At 37.8% G+C, this 25,412-nt stretch overlaps 2 protein-coding genes and 1 long non-coding RNA gene across 4 annotated transcripts; 1 reads left to right on the top strand and 2 right to left on the bottom strand.

Annotated features, from left to right (window-relative positions):
* Positions 1–1,070: 1,070 nt before the first annotated feature.
* On the bottom strand, positions 1,071–1,673 carry LOC142528350 (uncharacterized). The gene has a single exon (XM_075633392.1). It carries the CDS (start codon positions 1,671–1,673, stop codon positions 1,071–1,073), a length of 603 nt encoding a protein of 200 aa, XP_075489507.1.
* LOC142529511 (uncharacterized) lies at positions 1,477–10,209 on the bottom strand. 2 transcript variants are annotated; one of them, XM_075635065.1, is made up of 11 exons: positions 10,108–10,209; positions 9,921–10,011; positions 9,564–9,648; positions 8,680–8,919; positions 8,443–8,511; positions 8,095–8,220; positions 6,078–6,988; positions 5,788–5,971; positions 4,263–5,701; positions 3,973–4,156; positions 1,477–3,886 (listed from the first exon to the last, which is right to left on the bottom strand). In XM_075635065.1, the coding sequence occupies exons 9-11, from the start codon at positions 4,269–4,271 to the stop codon at positions 1,740–1,742; spliced, it is 2,340 nt and encodes a 779-aa protein (XP_075491180.1). In that variant the 5' UTR covers positions 4,272–5,701; positions 5,788–5,971; positions 6,078–6,988; positions 8,095–8,220; positions 8,443–8,511; positions 8,680–8,919; positions 9,564–9,648; positions 9,921–10,011; positions 10,108–10,209; the 3' UTR covers positions 1,477–1,739. The 2 variants fall into 2 exon arrangements, with proteins under 2 accessions (XP_075491180.1, XP_075491179.1); XM_075635064.1 differs by lacking the exons at positions 6,078–6,988; positions 10,108–10,209 and having other exon boundaries at positions 9,921–10,060.
* Positions 9,661–10,147, top strand: LOC142529512 (uncharacterized). The gene is made up of 2 exons (XR_012815909.1): positions 9,661–9,872; positions 9,973–10,147. It is a non-coding gene; the product is annotated as an uncharacterized LOC142529512 (long non-coding RNA).
* Positions 10,210–25,412: the final 15,203 nt, after the last annotated feature.

The following is a 25,412-nucleotide window of genomic DNA, read 5'->3' as shown; positions in this document are numbered from 1 at the left end:
TTTAATGTAAAAGAAGTAAAAAAATTAGTCAAAAAGTTGTATAAAAAATATGAGAACTCTGCTAGATCTTGAAAATCCGAGTTTAAAATATACCACCCAAAATATAAATTTGTCTGTAAGGATTATAATAAAACAATGTATAAGAAGTCCTAATACAATGATTTAGTGAATCTGTTCAGAATATGTGAGAGATTAGATCATAAGATCTTGAAGCTCGTAATAAATATATTATATCACCTGCAAGATCAAAACGAACATATGAATTTGATATGACCACTAATATAAAGCAACATAATAAATCATATAATTGTTAAAAACAAACCAGATGAAGATGGAGACGAGTAGATCTGATCCATTGAATTGAGTATGCCATTTATACAAATACTCTGTTTGCAACCATTGTCCTTCAGCTATTGAGAAAAACATACAAAAGCAATTCATAATCAGTAAAAAAAGTTCAACTTGTACCAACAATCAAAAAATCATAAATAATATGTTTATCCATTAGGCACTACCCAAGCATTGTTCAATTTTTATTAAATAAATACTGAAAGTATAGTAGCAATGCCAAAAAATGGTTATTCGGGAGGCATGATAGGATAGAGAATGAGAAATAGATAATTGGGTAGAGATAAAAACATGGACATAATACATGGTACCACATATAACTGATTGTGGTTGAAAAGAGATAATGAAATTTATTAGCATCCCCCAAATTATAACGTTGAAACATGTAGCATGTACATAATGATTATTGTAACTATTTCAACATAATGTATTTTTAAAAAATTTAGAATAAATAGAGTTGAATTACTCACGCTTAATTATTCCCTATTAGGTATCAATACGTCTTTGAAAATCACGTTTCTTGTGAATACACCAGATTGACGCTCTAAATTCCCATTTTTAACCAGAATTTTTGTAGAATTTTGTGAGACTCCTCTTGAAAGTGCCACATATAGCTGACCATGGCTGAACACATGGTTACGCAAAAATATGCCAATATTTGGGATTGTTTGACCTTGTGCTTTGTTTATTGTCAGAGCAAAACTAAGCCTTATGGGAAACTGTCAACGTGTCAACTCAAATGGTAATCCAGAATTATCTTCACTTTTCAAGGGCATTCTATGTAGAAAGAATCTGGTACCCTTGTGAGGACCTGTTATGATATCAGCATCTATAAAATTTCTACCAAGACGGCGGCATATTAATCTTGTTCCATTGCATAGACCAAGTTCGGGCGCAACATTTCTCAAGAGCATGATAGGACTTCCTACCTTCAATATGATTTTATGTGGTGGCAAACCACTTGGACAAACGAAATTCAAAAAATCTTCTTGAAAGAGATTGTGATTGTCGTCTTCTACACTATCCCAAGAGGTATACTCTTTTTCCTCTCCAGGAAACTTGATAATGAGCATATGATTAATATTGTCGACATCAACATTTTTTGGTGTGGTAATGGCTCTATCAACCATATAGTTTTCATCGTTAACATGATTTATCATATTAGGAAAAACAGAATCAATCAACATCTGAATTGATTGTTCTCCTTCCCATGGTATGATAATTGAATCTGGTAATTTTATGAAATCACGATTCACAGTATGTTGCAATCCATCACCTATGCGCAAGATAAATTGTGAGAAGTCAATGTCTTGAGCAGATCTCATATTCTGTTGAAGGTGTATTATCTTTACGCAATGCCAGAATGTTGATCTTGAAATACTTGCAGCAATTTATTCTGCCTTTGTCCCTCGTTTAACAACCAATAACACTTGTCGAAAATCGCCATAAAAAACCATTGTCTTCCCTCCAAACGCTATTTGATTTTCCATAATATCTTGGAAACTTTTACTGACGGATTCAAAAGCATAGCGATTTGCCATTGGAGCCTCGTCCCATACTATAGCTAATGCACGCCTTATTAGATCTGCAAGTTCTGTCTGTTTTTTTATTTGGCATAGTGTTGATGCGGTTGGTCTAAGTGGAACTTGAAAACGTGAATGTGCAGTTCTTCCACCTTGCAACAATGTCGCAGCTATTCCAAATGTTGCTACCACAATTATAATTTTACCCATTTTTCTCAAATGTGCCAACATTGAGCGGTATAAAAAAGTCTTACCAGTACCTCCTGGACCATCAATAAAGAAAAGTTTTGATTGATTATGCATAATACTTTCTATGATGGTGTCAAATGCAATCCTCTGCTGAGCATTCAAACATTCAATTGATCTCAAATCATCATCAGAAATCTGATAAGAAAGCTCATCCTCTATTATTCTTGGTAGCGTTGTGTCTTCTAAAAACTCAACACTTACTGATGGCAAATCAAAATCATCAAGTTTCTTTTTGTACTGATGCAACAACCTTTGTAGCTCAAGCAATAATTTATTGATGATTAAGTTACTTGATGAAATTTCTCTACCATAATCTTCACACATGCTAGGATGGAACTCATCCCAGAGTTCTCGAACTGTTGTTGGTTGACGGAACACCAGTATGGATAAAAATAACCTTCTAAATGAAGATGGCATTTTAACAGAGCGTGCTTCTTGTAGACATTGTTTTACATAATCATCCTGTTGAAGAAGTCCTCTCATTTGAGCAGACTCCTTAAATGTTGAATATGTTACCCCATTCACAGTCATCAGATATTCAAAAGATGTTGGGCCTCTGACATGGTTTAAAAGGATACGGAGATAAAACCTCTCACCTTCAGATGGCGACACAACATATATTCTCCCAACCACTTTATTGTTGCTTCTTCGACGAATCCATTTTTTTCCAGATTTTATCCACGTGTAATATTGTGGAAATTCTCGATATAAATACTTTCCAGTCAAGGCAGGATCACAATTTATTTTGAAAAATTCTGTGAGCATAGTCTTCGAGTTGTCATCATCTGCTAGTAGATCACTTACGTGTTGTTGGGGGTCAAAATAAACCAAATGTTGGTTTGGTGTGTGTAGTTGTAACCTAATGACTGAACGATACATCCTACTGAACTCAAATGAGAAAGTTCGCCACAATGCTTCAGGCACACAAATCCACCTTCCATCCACGTACTGTTGGATTTCATCACAATTTTGCCCATTTCGTAACTCTAGTGCGACCCGATCAGGACCTTTATGGATGTACTTGTATATGTACTTGGCACATTTAATCCCTCCACATACTTCAACATTAATATGACAATCATATTTAAATAAAAGCCATGGATTGTATGGGACAACCCAACCATTATCAATGAAGACGTCGTCATTGTTGGTAATTGATACTTGTCCACCTTCACGTCTTCGATACAAAGGGTATGAAACAGTTCCTCGAGATGTGTATTCCACAAATGGCTTTGGAAATTTCTTCTTACATTTACCATTTACCATGCATGGACAATTTGGATTGATTGATCCACATGGCCCATGTATCATATGGTGGACAACTGCTTTGTGTAGATTGGGTTCTTCTGTTTGTGAAGGTATTTCATCACGCACAAATGAGTCAAAGTGATCGGGAGTACACAACTTGTCATTATTTTCAAATATGACCAACATATGAACATGAGGAAGCCCTCTTTTTTGATACTCAATGACGTACGAATAAGACCGAACCTTACCCAAAACCCCCCTATCCACATTGTCTTTTTTAAATTCTTCAAATTTTGATCTAAATATCCTTGTTATCAAATCTGGACGGTCTTGAGATGATTGCCCAGGAAGTAGTTGATATTTTATCTCATTCCAATTCGGATTGCATGTCATTGTAAGCATTATATCTGGTTTCCCATATGTTTGTACCAAAGTCATGGCATCTTGATACCGTTGGTACATATCACGTGGGCTTCTATCGAAAGATGATGGCAAAACGATTCTGGTACCAATAATTCCTGTAATGTATTTGGTAGATATGTATAATATGTGAGTTGTAATATATGTTGTGAAAAATAATATTCTAATAATTAAGTTATGATACCTGCATTATTTTGACCTCCATGTAAACAATCTTGCAATCCTTGGTAAAGTTCAGAACGTATATCACGTTGATTTGAATGTATCCATCGTAGTCTTTGTGTTTCAATCTTAACATAATTGTCAAGTACGTATTGTTGAAGTAGACGACATCCTTTAAGTAGCAATGATGGCGAATTTTCTCGTATCTGAATAAGAAGATAATTTACATTAGATAAGTATAGGTGTACATTTAAGTCTTAAATTTTTTTAATTAAAATATAAAGCATAAAGTACAATGTTTTTTTTACTAACCTGTAGCATATACGCATAGTAATTTAAGCATGTTAACCGGGTACCATTGATATTTCGGCTATTTATGTCCCAACCATATGTACCGTATGGCAGAAGAAGTGGATATTGCAAAGGATCATAATAGCCAACTACATCTTGAATGCTGATAAGATTTCCACCGATTCCTTGTATAGTAATATCTCGACTGCTCAAAGTTTCTTGAAATTCGTTGTCAACAATTACAGCTGCAACTTGAGATGTTTTTGGTAAACTATATTGATGTTCATTAGGTTTTTGTTGCCTGAAACATATATTCTCCCAACCACTTTATTGTTGCTTCTTCGACGAATCCATTTTTTTCCAGATTTTATCTACGTGTAATATTGTGGAAATTCTCGATATAAATACTTTCCAGTCAAGGCAGCATCACAATTTATTTTGAAAAATTCTGTGAGCATAGTCTTCGAGTTGTCATCATCTGCTAGTAGATCACTTACGTGTTGTTGGGGGTCAAAGTAAACCAAATTTTGGTTTGATGTGTGTAGTTGTAACCTAATGACTGAACGATGCATCCTACTGAACTAAAATGAGAAAATTCGCCACAATGCTTCAGGCGCACAAATCCACCTTTCATCCACGTACTGTTGGATTTCATCACAATTTTGCCCATTTCGTAACTCTAGTGCGACCCGATCAGGACCTTTATGGATGTACTTGTATATGTACTTGACACATTTAATCCCTCCACATACTTTAACATTAATATGACAATCATATTTTAATAAAAGCCATGGATTGTATGGGACAACCCAACCATTATCAATGAAAGAAGTCGTCATTGTTGGTAATTGATACTTGGCCACCTTCACGTCTTCGATACAAAGGGTATGAAACAGTTCCTCGAGATGTGTATTCCACAAATGGCTTTGAAAATTTCTTCTTACATTTACCATTTACCATGCATGGACAATTTGGATTGATTGATCCACATGGCCCATGTATCATATGGTGGACAACTGCTTTGTGTAGATTGGGTTCTTCTGTTTGTGAAGGTATTTCAGCACACACAAATGAGTCAGAGTGATCGGGAGTACACAACTTGTCATTATTTTCAAATATGACCAACATATGAACATGAGGAAGCCCTCTTTATTGATACTCAATGACGTACGAATAAGACCGGACCTTACCCAAAACCCCCCTATCCACAATGTCTTTTTTAAATTCTTCAAATTTTGATCTAAATATCCTTGTTATCAAATCTGGACGGTCTTGAGATGATTGCCCAGGAAGTAGTTGATATTTTATTTCATTCCAATTCGGATTGCATGTCATTGTAAGCATTATATCTGGTTTCCCACATGTTTGTACCAAAGTCATGGCATCTTGATACCGTTGGTACATATCACGTGGGCTTCCATCGAAAGATGATGGCAAAACGATTCTGGTACCAATATTTCCTGTAATGTATTTGGTAGATATGTATAATATGCGAGTTGTAATATATGTTGTGAAAAATAATATTCTAATAATTAAGTTATGATACCTGCATTATTTTGACCTCCATGTAAACAACCTTGCAATTCTTGGTAAAGTTCGGAACATATATCACGTTGATTTGAACGTATCCATCGTAGTCTTTGTGTTTCAATCTTTACATAATTGTCAAGTACGTATTGTTGAAGTAGACGACATCCTCTAAGTAGCAATGATGGCGAATTTTCTCGTATCTGAATAAGAAGATAATTTACATTAGATAAGTATAGGTGTACATTTAAGTTTTAAATTTTTTTAATTAAAATATAAAGCATAAAGTACAATGTTTTTTTTACTAACCTGTAGCATATACGCATAGTAATTTAAGCATGTTAACCGGATACCATTGATATTTCGGCTATTTATGTCCCAACCATATGTACCGTATGGCAGAAGAAGTGGATATTGCAAAGGATCATAATAGCCAACTACATCTTGAATGCTGATAAGATTTCCACCGATTCCTTGTATAGTAATATCTCGACTGCTCAAAGTTTCTTGAAATTCGTTGTCAACAATTACAGCTGCAACTTGAGATGTTGTTGGTAAACTATATTGATGTTCATTAGGTTTTTGTTGCCTGATGATGAGCCTACAGTTAGGTATATCTTGACATTTTCCAATTTGTCGAAACACGTGCACAAATGGATTGTGTTGATCAAGCATGTTTTGTATCTTAAGCAGCAATTCTCACCTTAGTTCTGGATTATCATGAAGTCTATTGTCTATATCATGATCTGTGTCTACAATCCACATTTGCATGTACCTTGGCCTACAATTTTCATTTGGTAGAAGACTTCTAATCGAGTGATATATTGATCAATGGGCACGAAATGTGTAAATTCCATGCGTACTGGTTGCTAAGGACTCATCTAAGTTGACTCCCATCGATGTAAAAGAGAAAACATGATTGTACGCCCTTATGGACTGCCGAAATTGCTTGCCTTCCTCAGTATTCGCAGCATACAACTGTTGTAATTCAATAGGAGAAGGGATATGATCCAAATTTGTACTTCCATTTCTACAGCAGAATTGTGATGTTTCACCATGAAACAATAGAGCTTGGCAATGCAAACAAATTCTTGGGTCAGACAATTGCCATCGATAATTTATCTCACTTTCAACGAAATTTCTTGCTAGGTTATAATATCGACGTGGACGTGGATATCGTTGTACGTTAGCAATGACATTGTTTTCACTGGAGTTTATTCCTGCAATATTGTTCAAATTAATATTCAAACAAACAAAGTAAAAAGTAAATAGTAGTTTGAAGATTGAATGATTAAAGTGTATAGTGGAAATTTATTAGTCTAACATATTTGTAAACATTGTTTTAAAAATAGTCTATTTTCAAAACATTTGACAATATTTATTGTATATTGAAAAATTCCAAAAAAAATTAATGACTCAAAATGGTTTGGTTTCAAGGTGTTTTAATATCACGAATGTTTATTATATTAGCCTCATATATTCATGTTACACGCAACGCATAATTGAAATTTTTGTAGAAAACTCTGAAAATAAGACATTAAAACAATGTAGATTGTGTTAAAATTATATATTCCATGTTTAAAAATTTATGTCATGTAGGATGCTTCCTAGTTTATTTTTAAATCAACTGTTGAAAATGTAAAATGATTAAATATTTGTGCATGAAATGTTGAAAAAATAAAATAAAACAAAAATCAATCAGCTGGTTGATGGAGTCTTATTGAAGTCGTTAATTAATAAATGGAGAACTTGAGAGGGGAAATTGATGGCAAAAGCAAAAAAAAATATTTTTTTAACAAAAAAGAAATACACATGTAGTTCACAAATAGAAAATGTAGTGAAACAATTATTTAGCAAAGTAGTACTTATTGATCCAACATATTTTGATTAAATTATTTGAGTTTTAGCGATTATACGCCATTATACGTTGCATGAATTACTTACCTTGGTCATTGTCTTCATCACACAATTGTTGCAATTCAATTGGAGATGAAATAAGTTTTAATTTTATGCGGCCATTTTTGCAGCACAGTTTAGGTGTTTTACCATGAAAAAATAGAGCTTGACAGTATAGACAAATTGTTGCTTTGTACAAATGTCATCAACCATTATGTTGACTATTATTGAATTTTTTTTGCTAGATTATGGATGTCGATGTAAGTGGTGTTTTTGAGCCCTAACAATTATGTTGTATTTGTTATTGCTATATCATGCATTTATATGTTGATTTCAGGTGTTTTATATTATACATAGATGACATAATGCAAAGTCATAAGAAAAAAGTTTACATGTTACGTCAACAATGTATTTGAATTTAGTAGATTACCTTGATGATTTAAATCAGTTAGATGTTGACTTGTGCTAGTACTTATTTGCTCAAAATTTGATGTCATTGTTTGATAAGGTAATGTCTGTATATGACACACTTGTCCAACCGTAGTTGCGGTGATTCCTGACATTAAAAAATGAACGTTAAAAAATATAATATTTAGTTGTCCAAATTATTAGATATGAAAAATATTTAATTGATGATGTTATATAAAAAAAATTTAATAATTTTATTTATTACATGTGGATGTAGTATCAAATTTTGTTTTGTATATCGTATAATATAATATATAAAAGAAATGCGTAAAATCGTTTAACTTCAAACAGTGCAAATGAAATATATCACCTTGATTTGAAGAAGTTTCCATTATTGCATGTGTTGTAGTAGTCGTAGCCAAATTGTTGTTGAGAGGAACTGAAAAATGTATAAGAATATTATGTGCTTGTATTAGAATAAATAAATAAATTTATGAAATAATAATATATAAATAGAAATGGCTGATTGAGTTTTTTTAAATTAGAAGTACCAAAAATGAAAAGAATGATTGATAAATATTTTTACTATATAGTTTATGTAACATACCATTCAAATGTGTAGTAACATCTGACATTTGAAAGTTGGATTCATCAGAATATATAGCATGTGCACTTATATTTATACGTTTTTGGTAGTCTGACCGGCGTCGAGCTAGATTTGTTTGTCGTTCATTTTCTGTCATTAATTGTCTCTGTGCTCGTCGTCGTGTTGTGTTTAATTGACGCCTTTCATTGTCATTGCGATTGTTATGAGTAGTAGTCCGTGTAGGAGGAGAAGACATGAAATCTAAATAATGTTTAAATATGTGACAATATTTAGAAGCCAACTCTTAAATATTGGTCTCGACATGTTCAAGTTTAAAAAATTCAAGAAATGCAATAACAGATTAACCAAAAAAATGAATATATCAGCATTACATCGATATACATTGAAGAAAGTTGATGGCAGAAGATGATAGCATGTTTTAATTAGATAAACTATTATGGAAACATGAATAAGATTTGAGATGAGAGGTTAGTCTCATAAAAATTATTTTTTTATTCAAAATACATTTTTTTTAATGTAAAATACAATAAGTCTAAAATATTATACCATCCTACTATGTCCTTTTCACAACTCAAATTTAAGTAAATAAGGCCCTTCAGCATCTGATGAAAAAGTCGTGGATGAAGGAAGGTGATCAATTAAGTTGGAAATATGTACAAATATTCAATCATACGACTTTTTCAGAATATCTTCACAAATCTAAATAAATTGTTTATAATATTTGATAACATCTGTACAAAATGAGCATCTAAAAAAGGGTTAAGAACTTTGTTTGACTCCTGTGGTGAATAGATGGGATCAAAAAATGCAATCCTTGCAATCAACAGATATGCAACATCAGTCCATACAGACAGATAGACCAAAACAATATGACATCAACCAACCTCTAAGTTTTTAAAGGGCAAGGCTTTTGGAGATATGAGAAGGCCTTCAATGTTGTCACCACCTATCACTTTAATCCTGCCATCCCTGTTATTCCAATCAATCAGAAAGTAAAGATTCATTAAGAGGCACAAATGGATAAACACATGTTGAAAGACCATATATTCTGAAAAAAAAAGACTTAAATCATCTTTTATTCCTCCTATTTCTGAACATGATTATAATGCCATCTATCAAATGTGCAGGGGGAGGAGCTGAGAAAGATGATTGGTTCTCCTGCTTACATTGAAAGTAGTTAAAAAACACAACATGTATTCTCAAGATTCAATATTCAAGTTTATAGTTTCTTTTATTCGTACCTTCACTTTTCAACATGCTGCATTCATTTTCCTCATTATGTTTTCCCAACAGAATGTCAAAGCAGTCTCCGATGCTGCTATCAAAGTCGTGCTCCAGCCACCCAAGCAAAAGAAAAAGAAGAGTAAGTCTCAAAAGGCATGTTCTATATTGTGATCAGCATTAGGCACAATAAGGACAATAACCCACCATTGTTTCTCCTCCATCAACTTCATTTGCTTTTCCCTCCTCAAAGTAGGAACCGTTGTCTACCTTCGGCTGCTCCAAGTTCTAGCAATTCGTATAGATGGTTTAAACCCGAATAGTTAAGTCATATGTAGTGTAACGTACCATACTTTTACTATTCAAAATTTGCGAAAAAATTAAAAATTTTCTTAAATAAATCGTGAACCTTCAAAATTTGATAAAACAACTGTTCGTCCTCAAAAATTGTTGCAACAGAAAAATCTCAAAATGATGTCTACCAAAAGTATTTGCTCGAACCTCAAACAGTAACATAAAATCAGAGCATTTAAACATTTTCATAAAAGCTTAAACTTTGGCGGTCCTCGGGTTTAGCCTCCTGCTCAGTCCAAGCCTGCTCCTTGGTCCCCACCCCTTGTCTCCTCGAAAACATCATCACCTGCATCGATCAAGCCTAGTGAGTCTAAAGACTCAACACATATAAACTGGAAGTAACGAGTAATGCATAATAAAACCACATGCAACTTCAAAATAGAACGTACATACATGAACTTGAACTTGAACTTGCGCTTAAACTTGAACTTACATACGTACATACATAGACGTGCCATAAACATAAAACTTTTCTTAAACGTGTTTGCATACTTGAACATACATAACTTCATCATTTTGCGTAGAGGCATGTTTCAAAGCAAGTGACCATAACATAAATCGCCTGATCAGACTAAACCACAGTACTGGGCTGACAGGGACGAATCCACTGTCACATACATGAGATCCCTGTTCATGCTTTAACGAGCGGATTGGTCCCCGTCGAAGGATCTGTGTAGGCTTGGTGAAAGTAAACAAACGGGAATTCATGTATTCAAGGCTTATTTCTCCCAACTCTATCATCCTGACCATAAATCGACACCTTGAGACCCGTCCTAGAGTGCTAGAACACTCATTCAAACTTAAACAAACGCTCCAAAACAACGACGTCCAACTTAAAACGCAATACAACTCATGAATACGAAATTTGACACCAAAATCAATTCCTACGATTTCTAACTCAACCAATTGCCTAAAGACACGAAACTAAATACCAACATACATCCCAACATCATTCTAGATATACCTAAATGCAACAATGATCACCCATCGATGCCCAACAAAGCCTGCAACAAGAAAATCTCAAGAACACATCAATAACATAATTTTCAGAAAACGCAGTTTGAGCAGTCCTACGAAAATGATCATAACTCACTCAATTTTTATCCAAATATTTCTAATTTTATATAAAATCGAAGGTATCAAAAATTTCTACAATTTTCATGTTGAAAGATTTCTCAAAATCACGATCGAAAAATCGCAGTTTTCAAAAGAACAGTAAATTTCGAAATTTTAGATCTAAAAACGTTTCAAAATCGATCCAACATGTTTCTGCCCAAACCTTGCACATCATACATGGATTTTTACGCATAAAACAACGCAACACATACTATGACATGATCGACGCAGGAAAAATAGTATATACGTGCCTTTTGATAAATAACGTAATCGAAACGACGACTCCGACGCGGGAAGGAAGCGAGAGACGAACTGGGACGAATATGGCACTAATTTCTTGCAACGAAATTAAAGAAAAGTTGCTGGAAAAATCGAAGGAGAGGGGCGGCTGATACAAGGTTGAAGAACCCTAGGTTTATTTTCTCAAAAATCTGAATTAGTGTGTAAAGAGTTGTGTGTGTGTGTGTTTTAATATAATTAAGGGGAATGATTGCTTAATTAGGAATTAATAGTGCTAATTAAAATGCTAATCATAAATGTAAATTTTCACTACTAAGAAAAGTCCCCTAATTTAAAATAAAGTGTACATTTGCTAAAATTTAAAAGTTTTAAAATCTTAAAATCACTAAATAAATGAATTAGGCTTTTAGAAATACTACAACTAAGTAAATCATTTAAAATGCCTCAAACTTAATTTAAAATAAAATACCACGTTTAAAATCGCCAAAATCGTCACCGGTCTCTTTTCCTCAATCTCGCATCGAATAATTGTCTGAAACATGAAACTCGAGAACAAATTTTAACGTGCATCACATAAACATACATAATTTAAAATAATGCAATTTAAATAGGTCATGCATCCCAAAAAAATCATTTTAAATTTAAATAAATGATTTAACAATAAAATAGATGCATGGGTTTTACGTGTACTGATTTTGGGATCTACAGTTCTTCCCCCACTTATATAAATTTCGTCCTCGAAATTAAACCTTACCGAACAACTCCGGGTAGCGATTCCTCATGTTTTCTTCGGTCTCCCAAGTGGCCGCCTCCATGGATTGATTTAGCCATCGAACTTTGACCAACTTGGTTACTTTGTTCGGTAGTCTACGCTCCTGTCTGTCTAGGATTTGGAAAGGTCTTTCCTCGTAAGACAGGTCTGGAGCAAACTGTAACAGTTCATAGCTCAAAACATGCGAAGGATTAGCTAGGTACTTCCTCAGCATTGAGACGTGGAACACATTGTGTACTCCGGCCAGATTCGGTGGTAGGGCTACACGATAAGCTAGTGTCCCAACTCTGTCGAGAATCTCGAACGGCCCAATGAATCTCGGACAAAGCTTGCCTCTCTTCCCAAATCTCATAACACCCTTTTCATGGGTGTTATCTTCACGAAAACGTGATCGCCTACGGCAAACTCTAGATCCTTTCTCCTCTTGTCAGCATAACTCTTTTGACGACTCTGCACGGTCTTCATCCTGTCTCGGATCTTGACCACCACATCTGAAGTCTGCTGAACAATATCTGGACCAAGCTCTGACCTCTCCCTGACTTCATCCCAATGAATCGGTGATCTGCACTTTCGTCCATACAACGCCTCATAGGGAGCCATACCTATAGATGCTTGGAAGCTGTTGTTGTATGTAAACTCTACTAGAGGTAGCTTAGATTCCCAAGCCCCTGAAAATTGATCATACAGGCTCGCAATAGATCTTCCAAAATCTGAATCACTTGCTCAGACTGCCCATCTGTCTGCGGGTGAAAAGCTGTACTGAATAGCAACTTCGTCCCCATGGTTGCATGCAAACTCTTCCAGAAGGACGATGTAAACCTCGTGTCCCTATCGAACACAATGGAAGCTGTAATCCCATGCAATCGAACTATCTCCCTGTTATAAAGCTCTGCATACTGCGTCATGGAGAAAGTCGTCTTTACTGGCAAAAAATGTGCTGACTTGGTGAGTCGATCCACGATGACACAAATAGCATTGGATCCCCTGACTGACCTCGGCAACCCAACAACGAAGTCCATGGTGATATTCTCCCATTTACACTCGGGGATAGAGAGTGTCTTAAGCATCCTTGCTGGCCTCTGATGCTCTGCCTTCACCTGCTGACAAGTGAGACATTCAGACACAAACCGACGGATGTCTCTCTTCATACCTGGCCACCAATACAAAATCTGCAGATCCTTGTACATCTTGGTACCTCCTGGATGAATAGAATACGGAGATGCGTGTGCCTCTGTCAGAACATCCTCTCTGATCGAATCAATACTAGGCATCCACATTCTACCTCTGTATCTTACAATAACATTGGACACTGTGTAGAGTACACTGCCCTTGGCTTCGTCTTTAAGCCTCAATTTCTGCGACTGCTCATCAGAAGGCTGTCCTCTACAGATTCGGTCTAGTAAATCGGATTTGACCGTCAGATTAGATAGTCTGGGAGCTCTGCCCTTGGGATAAACCTCTAACCTAAACCTCTGAATCTCAGACTGAAAAGGTCTCTGTACTGACAACTGTGCTATGACTGAAACCTTCCTGCTCAAGGCATCTGCCACCACATTAGCTTTCCTCGGATAGTAGCTAATTTCACAATCGTAGTCCTTTACCAACTCCAACCACCATCTTTGCCTCATGTTCAGCTCTTTCTGCGTGAAGAAATACTTGAGATTCTTGTGATCAGTAAATATCTGGCATTTCTCGCCGTACAAGTAGTGTCTCTAAATCTTCGATGCAAAGACAACGGCGGCTAATTCTAAATCATGAGTCGGATAATTCTTCTCATGCACCTTCAACTGCCTGGAAGCATAAGCTATCACCCGACCATGCTGCATCAACACTGCGCGTAACCCGAGCTTAGATGCATCGGTGTATAACACAAAATCTCCTTGCCCGGATGGCATGGCTAACACTCGCGCTGAAATAAGAGCTTGCTTCAAAGTATAGAAGCTCTTCTGGCACTCGCCACTCCACACGAACTTAGCATTCTTCTTGGTCAGTGAAGTGAGCGGCACTGCTATCGACGAAAACCCCTGAATAAACTTACGGTAGTAACCGGCAAACCCAGAAAGCTGCGGATCTCTGATGCATTCTTTGGCTTAACCCATTCCTTAATAGCTGCCACTTTAGCTGGGTCCAACTCAATTCCGCTGCTAGATATTATGTGACCCAAAAATGCTACCTTATCCAACAAGAATTCACACTTACTGAATTTCGCGAATAACTTGCGACTCTGCAAAACCTGCAAACTGTACTCAAGTGCTGACTGTGCTCTTCATGGCTCTTCGAGTATATGAGAATGTCGTCAATGAACACTATGACGAATTGATCATGGTAAGGCTGAAATACTCGGTTCATCAAGTCCATAAAACTCGCTGGAGCGTTCGTCAGTCCAAATTACATCACTAAGAACTCGTAATGCCCATATCTGGTTCTGAAGGCTGTCTTATGAACATCTGCATCTTTCACCTTCAGCTGATGATACCCCGATCGAAGATCTATCTTAGAGAATAATGTGGCTCCCTACAACTGATCGAACAAGTCCTCGATCCTTGGAAGTGGGTATTTGTTCTTGATCGTTATCTTGTTCAGTTCTCAGTAATCGATACACAGCCTCATGCTCCCGTCTTTCTTCTTTACGAAAAGTACTGGTGTGCCCCATGGTGAGAAACTAGGGCGGATGAATTCTTTGTCCAGAAGCTCCTGAATCTGCCGCTTGAGCTCTAAAATCTCAGCTGGAGCTAAACGGTACTGAGCCTTAGAGATTGGCACAGTGTCTGGCACAAGGTCAATGGAAAACTCCACCTCTCTCTTTGGTGGAAGGCCTGTGACGTCATCCAGAAATACGTCCGGAAAATCCCTTACTACTGGTACATCAGTTAATGACGGAGTGGCTACGTCAGGTGTTGAAATGATGCTGGCCAGGAAAGCCGACACCCCTTGGAAATAAGTTTACGCGCCTGTATGCACGAGATCATGCGAGGGAAACTCCTCCATCTAGCTGGCTCAAAGAGAAACTGATCCATACCCAAAGGTCTTACTAATACCGACCTTTTCTGGAAGTCGATAAGAACTCTGTTCTTTGTCAGCCAGTCCATTCCAAGAATGATATCAAACTCTAGCATCGGCAACATAATCAAATCGGCATACATTAAGTGGCCTTGCAGCTCGAGATCGATGTCCCTGACCACGCTAGTAGCTGACAATTCTTCCCCTGATGGGACTGTCACTGAATAGCTCACGTCGAGTCCAATAGACTTGACGTCCAGGTGACTAGCGAATGTCTCCGAAATAAAGGAGTTGGTGGCTTCTGAGTCTATCAAGGCCTTCTTGGCTAGTCTCTTTATGAAAATGTTTCCTGAGAGACGTTAGCACAACACAAAACTTATCCCTTAAAAATCCTAACCTTAATCTTAGGCATAGAAGAAATTTATATCGCATGACACCCGAAAATATTACTAGCACACTAATAAAATCAACTGAAATTCCAACACATGCATAGCAAAGTAATACGATGCTTAATTAAATAGTTTACCAGTCAATAACGTCGTGTCTGGGTTCGCCTCCTGAGCACGCATGGCGAACACTCTTCCCTGGGTCGGCTGCCTCCACTGAGGGCACTCCTTTAGCAGGTGGCCACTCGCTCCACACTTGAAACATTTGCCCGTGTAGAACCCGTTAACTCAGACTACGTATAAGCCATGCATAATTACTATTATTTTAAAAAATTTAAAATGATTTCTTTTATATTTAAAGCATTTTAAAAGTTGTTTAGTCATGATCACTTATTTTAATCGCAGAGGTTTAGTTTTATCTTTTCAGTTAAATAAGCGAGGCCGGACTGGAGTTGGAGTATTGAGATAAAATTTAAGGATAAGAAAATATTCCTAGAAATTTATTTAAGATAAAAAATAACTTATTTTAATGAAAAAGAATGTTTAGGGATTTAATTAATTAATTGGAGTCAAGTAGTAAATAAGTTCCTTTATGTCCAATAATTTAATTAAATGCCTAAATTAAAATGTATGATCAATTGAGATAAATTAATCTAGGCTTATTTTATTTAAGAAATTGTAACTTAACATGTTAGTAATTTATTTTAAAGAATTAGCCATGCATGTAAGATAATTACTATCCTAAATTAATTTATTAATTCACTAAAATACATAATAAGTGTTTAAAACTTTAAAGAGTTAAAATTCATAATTTAAGCAATATTTTCCTCCATTTATTTAAGCAATTTTCGGCCACCCCTTAAGGATTTGGATTAAGTTTGACAACTCAGAACATCCTTTCTTTTCTCTTCAATCAAGCCATATAAATAATTTAAAAAAAAATATGATCATGATTCATGGAGCAAAAAACCGAAAATTGACAGCAAGTTTTATAAAAATTCTGCACAGATTTTTGGCCCTTCCTTGCACTTCACGTTCGGTATCGTTTTTGTGGTTTCAGGGTCTGGCTCGGTTCCGAGAATTCAAGGCTGCATCTAGGCATGTACTAGGATGTGTTAGGGAGGTGTTGGTCAATTGTTTTGAGTCCCTTCGCCACAGCAAGACGAAATGGACATCAACTCTCCATAGTTGCAATCTTTGAGGCTCGATTTTCTTGTTGGTTGCCTAAGGTGAGAGTTTGGATCATGGTTGGCCCAGCGCCTGTAACCATGGTTAGAACCCTCCCTTAGAATGTCTAGGACATGACCAAGATGACCTTTCATGGCTTGGTTCATGATCCTATCGGTTTTTGAAACAAAACAACAAAAGTGTCCCTCGGTTTTTTTTCTGTTTTGAGTGAGTGAATTTCTAAACTTGTGGTGTTGGGTGGATCTTGGTTGGCTTCTAGCCCTTAGCCATGGTTCACACAATACCTCATGATGTCTAGATCGAGCCATGGTCAATCGTATGGCCACTGGAACGATGAAAGACAGCAAGCGAACCAATGCATCACAGTACAGATTTTTGGTGTTCTCGGTTTCAAGTTTCGGTAGCCTTGGGTGTTTGCTTGGATTGTGGTTGGCATAGGCCCATTAGCCATGGTTCAAGCCACACCTTAGGATGTTGGTAAGAGGTTCTGGCCGGCGGTTCAAGCCCCAATGGCCAATAGCCTCGTAAACGAAGCAAGAAAGCACAGCAGCAGCTGCTGCATTTTTTTTGACAACAGCTTGGGCTTCGGTTCAGAGGCTTGTTTCGAGTTCTTGGTTGGCTTTTAGCCTATGGCCTTGGAATAGAAAGTACCTCATTGAGTAAGGAAGGTCATGTTTTTGGCCGTTTGTGATTTAGTTAAGTTTAGAGGTCGTACGAGAATTTACGGTGCAATGTGCCAAAGTGACTCTCGAAAAAGTGTTTCATGATTTTGGCCTCCATGCACAATTTTCGTGTATTACAGCCCTTGATATATATTTTCCAGTATTTTAGGTGTATTTTAATCATGAATAAACGATGGTTCGATGTTGGTTCGGGTTGGTACGGAGTCATGGTTAGATACTAAGTTTGTTGGGCGTAATTGTCTCGTTTTTGGTTCGGTTATGATATGTTGGTCAAGTTGAGATTATTTGCATGTGTCTCATGTTAGAATTAGGTCGCACCGAGCTTGGGAACGATCCAAATCCTTCGATATAGAAAATGTGATTTTAATTATATTACGTGCATAAAAATAGAAAATATTTATTTTTGAGATATATGCGATATGTCTTGTGGCCACCTCACGCTTATGGGATTATTACTTCACCCGGTGACTTACGACCGGTTCATGTTCATGTATGGGTACAGATATCCAGTCCAAGGGCTGTGATGATCTCTACCGCCCAGTATACTGTGGTTTAGTCTGATCAGACGTGCATGTTATGTTATGTTATGTTATGGGCCACTTGTGTAGAACATTATCTCAACAGAAAATTATGATATGTTATTTTATGACAGGGCTCTATCGAGCAAACATTTTACGTACGATTATCAATTATGCATGTATTTATAATTATCCATGACACGATTTTCACCTTATGCTTTACGATACGATATTTTTATGTCACGTGAAACTTCATGATAGATTTACTAGTTATCCATGATATATGCATGCTGAGTCTTTAGACTCACTAGACTTGATTGTTGTAGGTACTGATGAGGTCGAGGCCGAGGGCGGGGACCAGTGAGCTAGCTTGGGTCGGCAGTAGTAGGAACCCGAGGACCTCATGTTTATAATTTACTATTTATGTCCAAACTCAGTTTTTACTTTGAAGAATTATTTTAAGTTGTGGTTTTGAAAACATTATTTACTTCCGCTGCTACTTTAAACATTAAATCTTTTATCAGTTTATTTATGGATGAGGCATGCTATTTATTTAAAGAGAAAAATTTTAAATTATTCCGCGAATTTTCAAATACGAAATACGGGCCTCTACAGTTGGTATCAGAGCCTATGTTCTTGTAAAGGGTTGTACTACTACTGATCTCGAGAAGCTCACGAAGTCACATCCTCGGTCTGTAAGTTTTACGTTTACGCATTTCATTTAAAGCATGAAATATTTTGACAGCATGATTTCATGAAATATTTTATGATCAGATTGTGATTAAGCAGTATTTATTTAAAATTTAAAGAAATAATAGAAATTATGCATGTTAGTTACGTATGGGTTATGTATGGAACAGTATGCCTCCTAGACGCATTCCTGAGCGCATGAGAGATGATGAGCATCGTCATTAGGGCGGTGAGGATCATAGGCAGGAGAGAGATTTACCACCACCCCCTACACCGGACATGAACGCCCAGATGCTAGCTGGAATGAAGCAGTTCTTCACACAGTTTGCGGGGAACAATGCTGGGGTAGCCAGGCAGACGGGGCCTGAGGCTACCTATGAACGGTTGATGAAGATGAGACCGAAGGAGTTCTCAGGGACGACAGATCCCATGATTGCCGAGGGCTTGATTAAGTCCCTGGAAGTTATCTTCGAGTTCATGGAGCTTGGAGATGAGGATAGGGTCCGTTGTGCGACCTATCTGTTTGGAGGAGACGCCCGCTTATGGTTGAAAGGAGCATCCGTAGCCTTGAATGTGGCTACTCTGAGCTGGACGCGCTTTACAGAGGTATTCTACTCCAAATATTTTACTGACGTGGTGCGTTCCAGGTTGACCAGGGAGTTTATGACCCTGAGGCAGGGAGACATGACTGTTACGGAGTTCATCCGTAAGTTTGAGAGGGGTTGCCATTTTGTGCCCCTGATTGCAAATGATGTGGGAGCCAAGTTGAGACATTTTATGGATGGTCTATGGCCGATCTTGCGCCGTGATGTTAGGGTGGCTGGCCCTACTACCTATGACGTCGCTGTCTTCAGAGCTCTAGCTGCAGAGCAGGATCTGATTGATATTGAAAGAGATCGCCAGGGCAAGCGACCAGTCCAAGTGCCGCACCGCCCTCCTCAGCAGCAGCATCAGAGTAAGAGGCCTTTCCACGGCCCATCCAGGAACAGAGGACAGCAACAGCAGCAGAGACGGGCAGTCCCGAGAGCCGTTGATTACCCAGTCTGCGCTAAGTGCGTGCATATTCATGCTGGAGCTTGTATGTATGGCTCAGGGAAGTGCTACAAGCGTGGGAGTCCTGACCACTTGCTGAAGAATTTCCCTCAGGAGAGTCTGCCTACTCAAGGCAGAGTTTTTTCTCTCCATGCAGCGGAGACGAACCCGGAGACCATGCTCATGACATGGAGAATTTTTATAGCTGGTTCAGCTACGAATGCCTTGATAGATTTAGGGGCTACTCATTCGTTCATTTCAGAGGTCTTTGCTAATTTCCTCAAGGTCAAAACCATTGGGCTAAATGTAGCGTATTCAGTATTATTGCCTTCTGGAGAGGAGCTGGCAGCTACTAACGTGATCTGAGACATAGACCTCGAGCTTCATGGTAATCTTGTTTATGCGGATCTTATCGTATTGCCGATGCCAGAGTTTGACATCATTCTAGGTATGGACTTGCTGTTAAGGAACAGAGTTTTGATTGACTTCCAACGGAGATCTGTGCTAGTCCGACCGCCAGGGATAGAGCAGTTCTTATTCGAACTAGACAGGTATTTTCTTTTACCGCGCATTATACCATGTGTCCAGGCTAGGAAGCTCATGCATAGAGGGTGTCGGGCGTTTTTAGCGACTTTTTTATCCGTTCCCCAGGCACCCAGTCAGTCAGTCTCCGATGTCCCAATTGTTAGGGATTTTCTAAACGTTTTTCCTGAGGACGTCTGTGGAATGCCACCCAAGCGAGAGGTGGAGTTTTCTATTGAGCTTATGCCAGGTACGGCTCCGATATCAAAAGCACCGTACCGATTAGCAACGACAAAGATGGCAGAACTCAAGAAGCATATTCAGGAACTTCTTGACAAGGAGTTTATTCGCCCGAGTTTTTCACCATGAGGCGAGCCAGTCTTGTTTGTGAAGAAGAAGGATGGTACGATGAGGCTCTGCTCAATGTAGCCCGAATGAACAACGCTGAAAAGCGAGCAATGGTTCTCGGAACCACCAAAGCTATCTCTTCTCGTTGCAAGTCTAACAACAAACGGTTTCTGGATTATAGAACTCAAAGATGAACTCGACTTACGGCTCAATGCATCCGCTACAACATTCGCTTTCCCAGGGTGGTAACTAATCGTCACATCATAATCTTTGACAAGCTCTAACCACCGTCTTTGTCGCATATTGAGTTCTTTCTGAGAAAACAAATACCTTAAACTCTTGTGGTCCGTGAAAATTTCACACTTTTCGCCATATAAATAGTGTCTCCATATTTTCAGGGCGAAACCAACAGATGCCGGCTCCAGATCATGCGTAGAATAATTTTTCTCGTAGTCCTTCAACTGACGAGAAGCATAGATTATAACCTTTCCACGTTGCATCAGCACTGCACCGAGACCCTTCTTCGACGCATCAGTATATACAACAAAGTTCTCTGAACCACTTGGCAATGCAAGTTCCGAAGCTGTCGTCAACCTATCTTTCAACTCTTGAAATCCATTTTGGCATTCATTGGACCACTCAAACTTCACAGTCTTCCTCGTCAGATTGGTTAACGGCATGGCAATCTTGGAAAAATCTGAAATAAAACGACGATAATAACCCGCCAAACCAAGAAAACTGCGTACCTCTGATACAGTGGTAGGGATAGGCCAATTCTGTATCGCCTCTATTTTTACTGGATCAACAGCTATACCATCCTTCGAGACAACATGGCCTAAGAAAGAAATCTGCTCCAACCAGAACTCGCATTTCTTTAACTTAGCATACAGCTTCTTCTCTCTCAACAATTGAAGAACAACTCTGAGGTGCTGTGCATGAAGATCTCTGGTCTTGGAATAAATCAATAAATCATCGATGAAAACAATGACAAAGCTATCCAAATACAGGTTGAACACCCGGTTCATAAGATCCATGAAGACTGAAGGAGCATTGGTCAGACCAAACGACATAACAAGAAATTCATAATGACCATATGTGGTCCGAAACGCCGTCTTAGGGATATCAGACTCCCTAATTTTCAACTGGTAATAGCCAGATCGCAGATTAATCTTTGAAAACACTGTAGCTCCCTGCAACTGATCAAAAAGATCGTCTCTTCGTGGCAACAGATATTTATTCTTGATCGTCACTTTTTTGATTTCTCTGTAGTCAATGCAAAGCCGCAAAGACCCATCTTTCTTCTTGACGAAAAGAGCCGGAGCTCCCCAAGGCGAAGAACTCGGCCGTATAAAACCTTTATCTAATAGATCCAGCAACTGCGTCTTCAATTCTTTCATCTCTGTCGGGGCCATTCTGTACGGAGCCTTAGAAATAGGAACCGTCCCGGGGAATAGATCAATCACAAACTCTACATCTCTGTCTGACGGCAAACCCGGCACATCATCCTGAAATACATCATGGAACTCTCTCACAACATCCATATCATCAATATTCAATTTCACAATTCTATCCATATCCAGAATCGAAGCCAAAAACCCATCACAACCTCTATACAACAACTTCTTAGCCTCAAGACATGAAATAAAAGGCAGGACTAGCGAAGTACCTGCACTGGCGAGCATACCTTCCTTATCTCCATCATCTGAAAATTTTACAGTCTTGGCAACGCAATCAATCACTGCACGGTAAGTTAATAGCCAATCCATGCCAAGTATAATATCAAACGCAACCATCGGAATAACAATCAGATCGGCCTAAACCACTTGTTCATCAATTTGAACAGAACACGCATACACAATAGACGTCGAGCATAACACATCCCCAGAAGGCAATACAACATTAAACTGGAGGGGAAGAACAGAAGGAACTAAACCCAAAGATCTCAAAAATAGTTCAGACATAAAAGGATGAGTAGCACCTGTATCAATCAATGTCGTAGCTACTCTGCCTGAAATTAAAATAGTGCTAGAGATCATAGAAGAATCATGGTTTATACCTTCCTTCGTCATGGTGAAGATGCGACCCTGCACTTTCTCTTTACTCGAGCCTCTCGGACAGTCCTTGGCTATATGGCCTGCAGTGCCACATCGGTAGCAAGTATGAGTACCAAATCTGCACTCTCCCCCATGATGCCTACTGCACTTGGGACACAACGGCTTCTCAGGATCAAATGGAACTGCCCGGTGCTTTAGAACTCGGCTCTATCTTGCCTTTCCCCTTGAAACTGCCTTTCCCTCTTTGGCTCGAACTTTGACCTCTTTGAGCAATAGCCTGTTGCCTCGCCTGTCTCTCTCTAGCAATATCTCTCTCGTCTTGCTCGGCTAACAAAGCTTAGCCACAATCTCTTTAAATGTCACTGCCTTAGACATATTGATGTCCCTCCTGACCTCTGCTCGAAGTCCTCTGATAAAATGAGCACCCTTGTCTTTGTCATTAGAGGCAATATAAAGAGAAAACATACAGCCCTCCTCAAACTTCAAAATGTACTCGTCAACATTCATACCTCCTTGACGAAGCTCTAAAAACTGAGTCACCTTCCGAGCTCGAAGTGCATCCGGGAAATACTTGTCATAGAAAAGATCAGTGAAATCTTGCCACTTCAATACCCGAACATCAACACATACCTTGGTAGCATTCCACCAAATACGTGCAGCTTTAACTAGCTTGAATACTGCACATCCAACTCTGTCCTTCTCTTCATACCTGAGATGATCAAATATCGCCTCAAGTGCTTTAATCCACACTACAGCCACCAATGGATCAGTGCTTCCTGCAAACTCAGGCGGATCCATCCTTTTAAAAGCAGTAAAGATCCCATCAGTCCCAACTGCTTGAACCACTTGGCCTCTCCCTTGGCCTCTACCTTGACCTGTACCTTGCAAACGGAGCAACTGTTAAATCTGCTCACTGTGAACCTTGGCTTGTTCTTTCAGTAATTTGCCGAACTCGTCGACAACTCTTGATGAAGAGCTATCCTCACCCTCTGAAGCCTTTCTCTTAGGAGGTATTAACTCCTACAATGTGCTCACATAATACATATCAACCAATACAAATAATAGATGTAGAAGAAGACATACCCGGACTGTTGAAAGTAGACGAAGTCATATGCATTGGTCCGAAGAACGTTGCTCTGATACCACTAAATGTAACACCTCTGACCGATTTTATAAAATAACACAGCGGAAAATTAAAAATTTACTTAGAGGGAAGAAGGATTTAAAATTTTCTTGACATAAAACATTTACAATCAAAAGTATATACATGATCAATCAAGTGTTGCATCAAAATACAAAATATCATTTTGATCATGTTAAAATGCTAGCAAAATATCTTCTTCCTTCCATCTCTTGTATGCATATGACCTCGACTCCAATCAACATCCTGGCTCGTCGCTCTTATCTGCATCACATGAATAACGGAAATGATTATAAAACTCAGCAAGTGAAACTCTTACATAACAATGGATACATATTATACTTTGTAAAACATGACTTTAAAATCATTAAATACCATCCAACTCTTGAAACATGAATAACATGGTATATCATAACAATAAGGATGGTATTTCTCTTTTCTCTGGTGGATTGATATTTAAATAGTATCTCTGTCTCTGTACCTATATCTGTAACACCTCTGACCAGTTTTAATAAAATAGCAGCGGAATTGAAAATTTTCTTAAAAGAAAGAAGGATTTCAAAAATACTTTTCAATATATAATCAAAAGTATATACATGATCAATGAAATGATACAAAAAAATACAAAATATCATTTTTGTGATCATGTCCAAAATGCTAGCAAAAATAGCCTTCTTCCTTCCCTCTTTTATGCATATGACTCCGGCCCCAATCAACGTCCCGGCTCGTCGCTCTTATCTGCATCACATGAAATAACTGAAATGAGTATAAAACTCAGCAAGTAGAACTCTTACATAGTAATGGATACATAGCATACTCTGAAAATCATGACTTTGAAAACATTAAATACCATCAACTCTGAAACATAAATATCATAGAATGAATAACAATAACGATGATATTTCTCTTTTCTCTGATGGATTGATATCTAAATAGTATCTCTGTCTCTGTACCTATATCCCATCGATATGAATCGATACTCTGTTGGGATATAAGCCTATAGTCATTGATCAACTAATTGCATACAATCTCTTACTATCTCTTTATCAATCCAATAAATCAATTTGAACTCTCTCTTTGGCATTACATCAAACACTTTGAAGACTCTTTTCTCTTGTATTCCCTTTGACATAAATGAGACATAAAATGCCTCCAATATACAACAAAGTGTATTAATACATAGCATGAATCAAATGGAAGGGAATAACATGTTAAAACCATTGAAACACAATACATATATTATCATGTGAGCACAAGAAAATGAATTCCACTTACAACCAATTGAAACCTTGAATCTAATCTCTTGGTACACAACTTACAACAATAAACCATGAATTGCACCATCAACATCTCAATAATCACAAACTCATACCAATAAATCCATAAAACCAACACCATCAACAAACCCATGATTTCCCAACCTCATAATCCAAGAATAAACAAAGCCACAAGCTTACCTTAGCTCTTA

Source organism: Primulina tabacum, chromosome 16 (assembly GCF_025594145.1).
Source record: "Primulina tabacum isolate GXHZ01 chromosome 16, ASM2559414v2, whole genome shotgun sequence".
NCBI lineage: Eukaryota > Viridiplantae > Streptophyta > Magnoliopsida > Lamiales > Gesneriaceae > Primulina > Primulina tabacum.
Note: the sequence above shows the minus strand (reverse complement) of the source record. Positions and strands in the feature narration are given on the sequence as shown.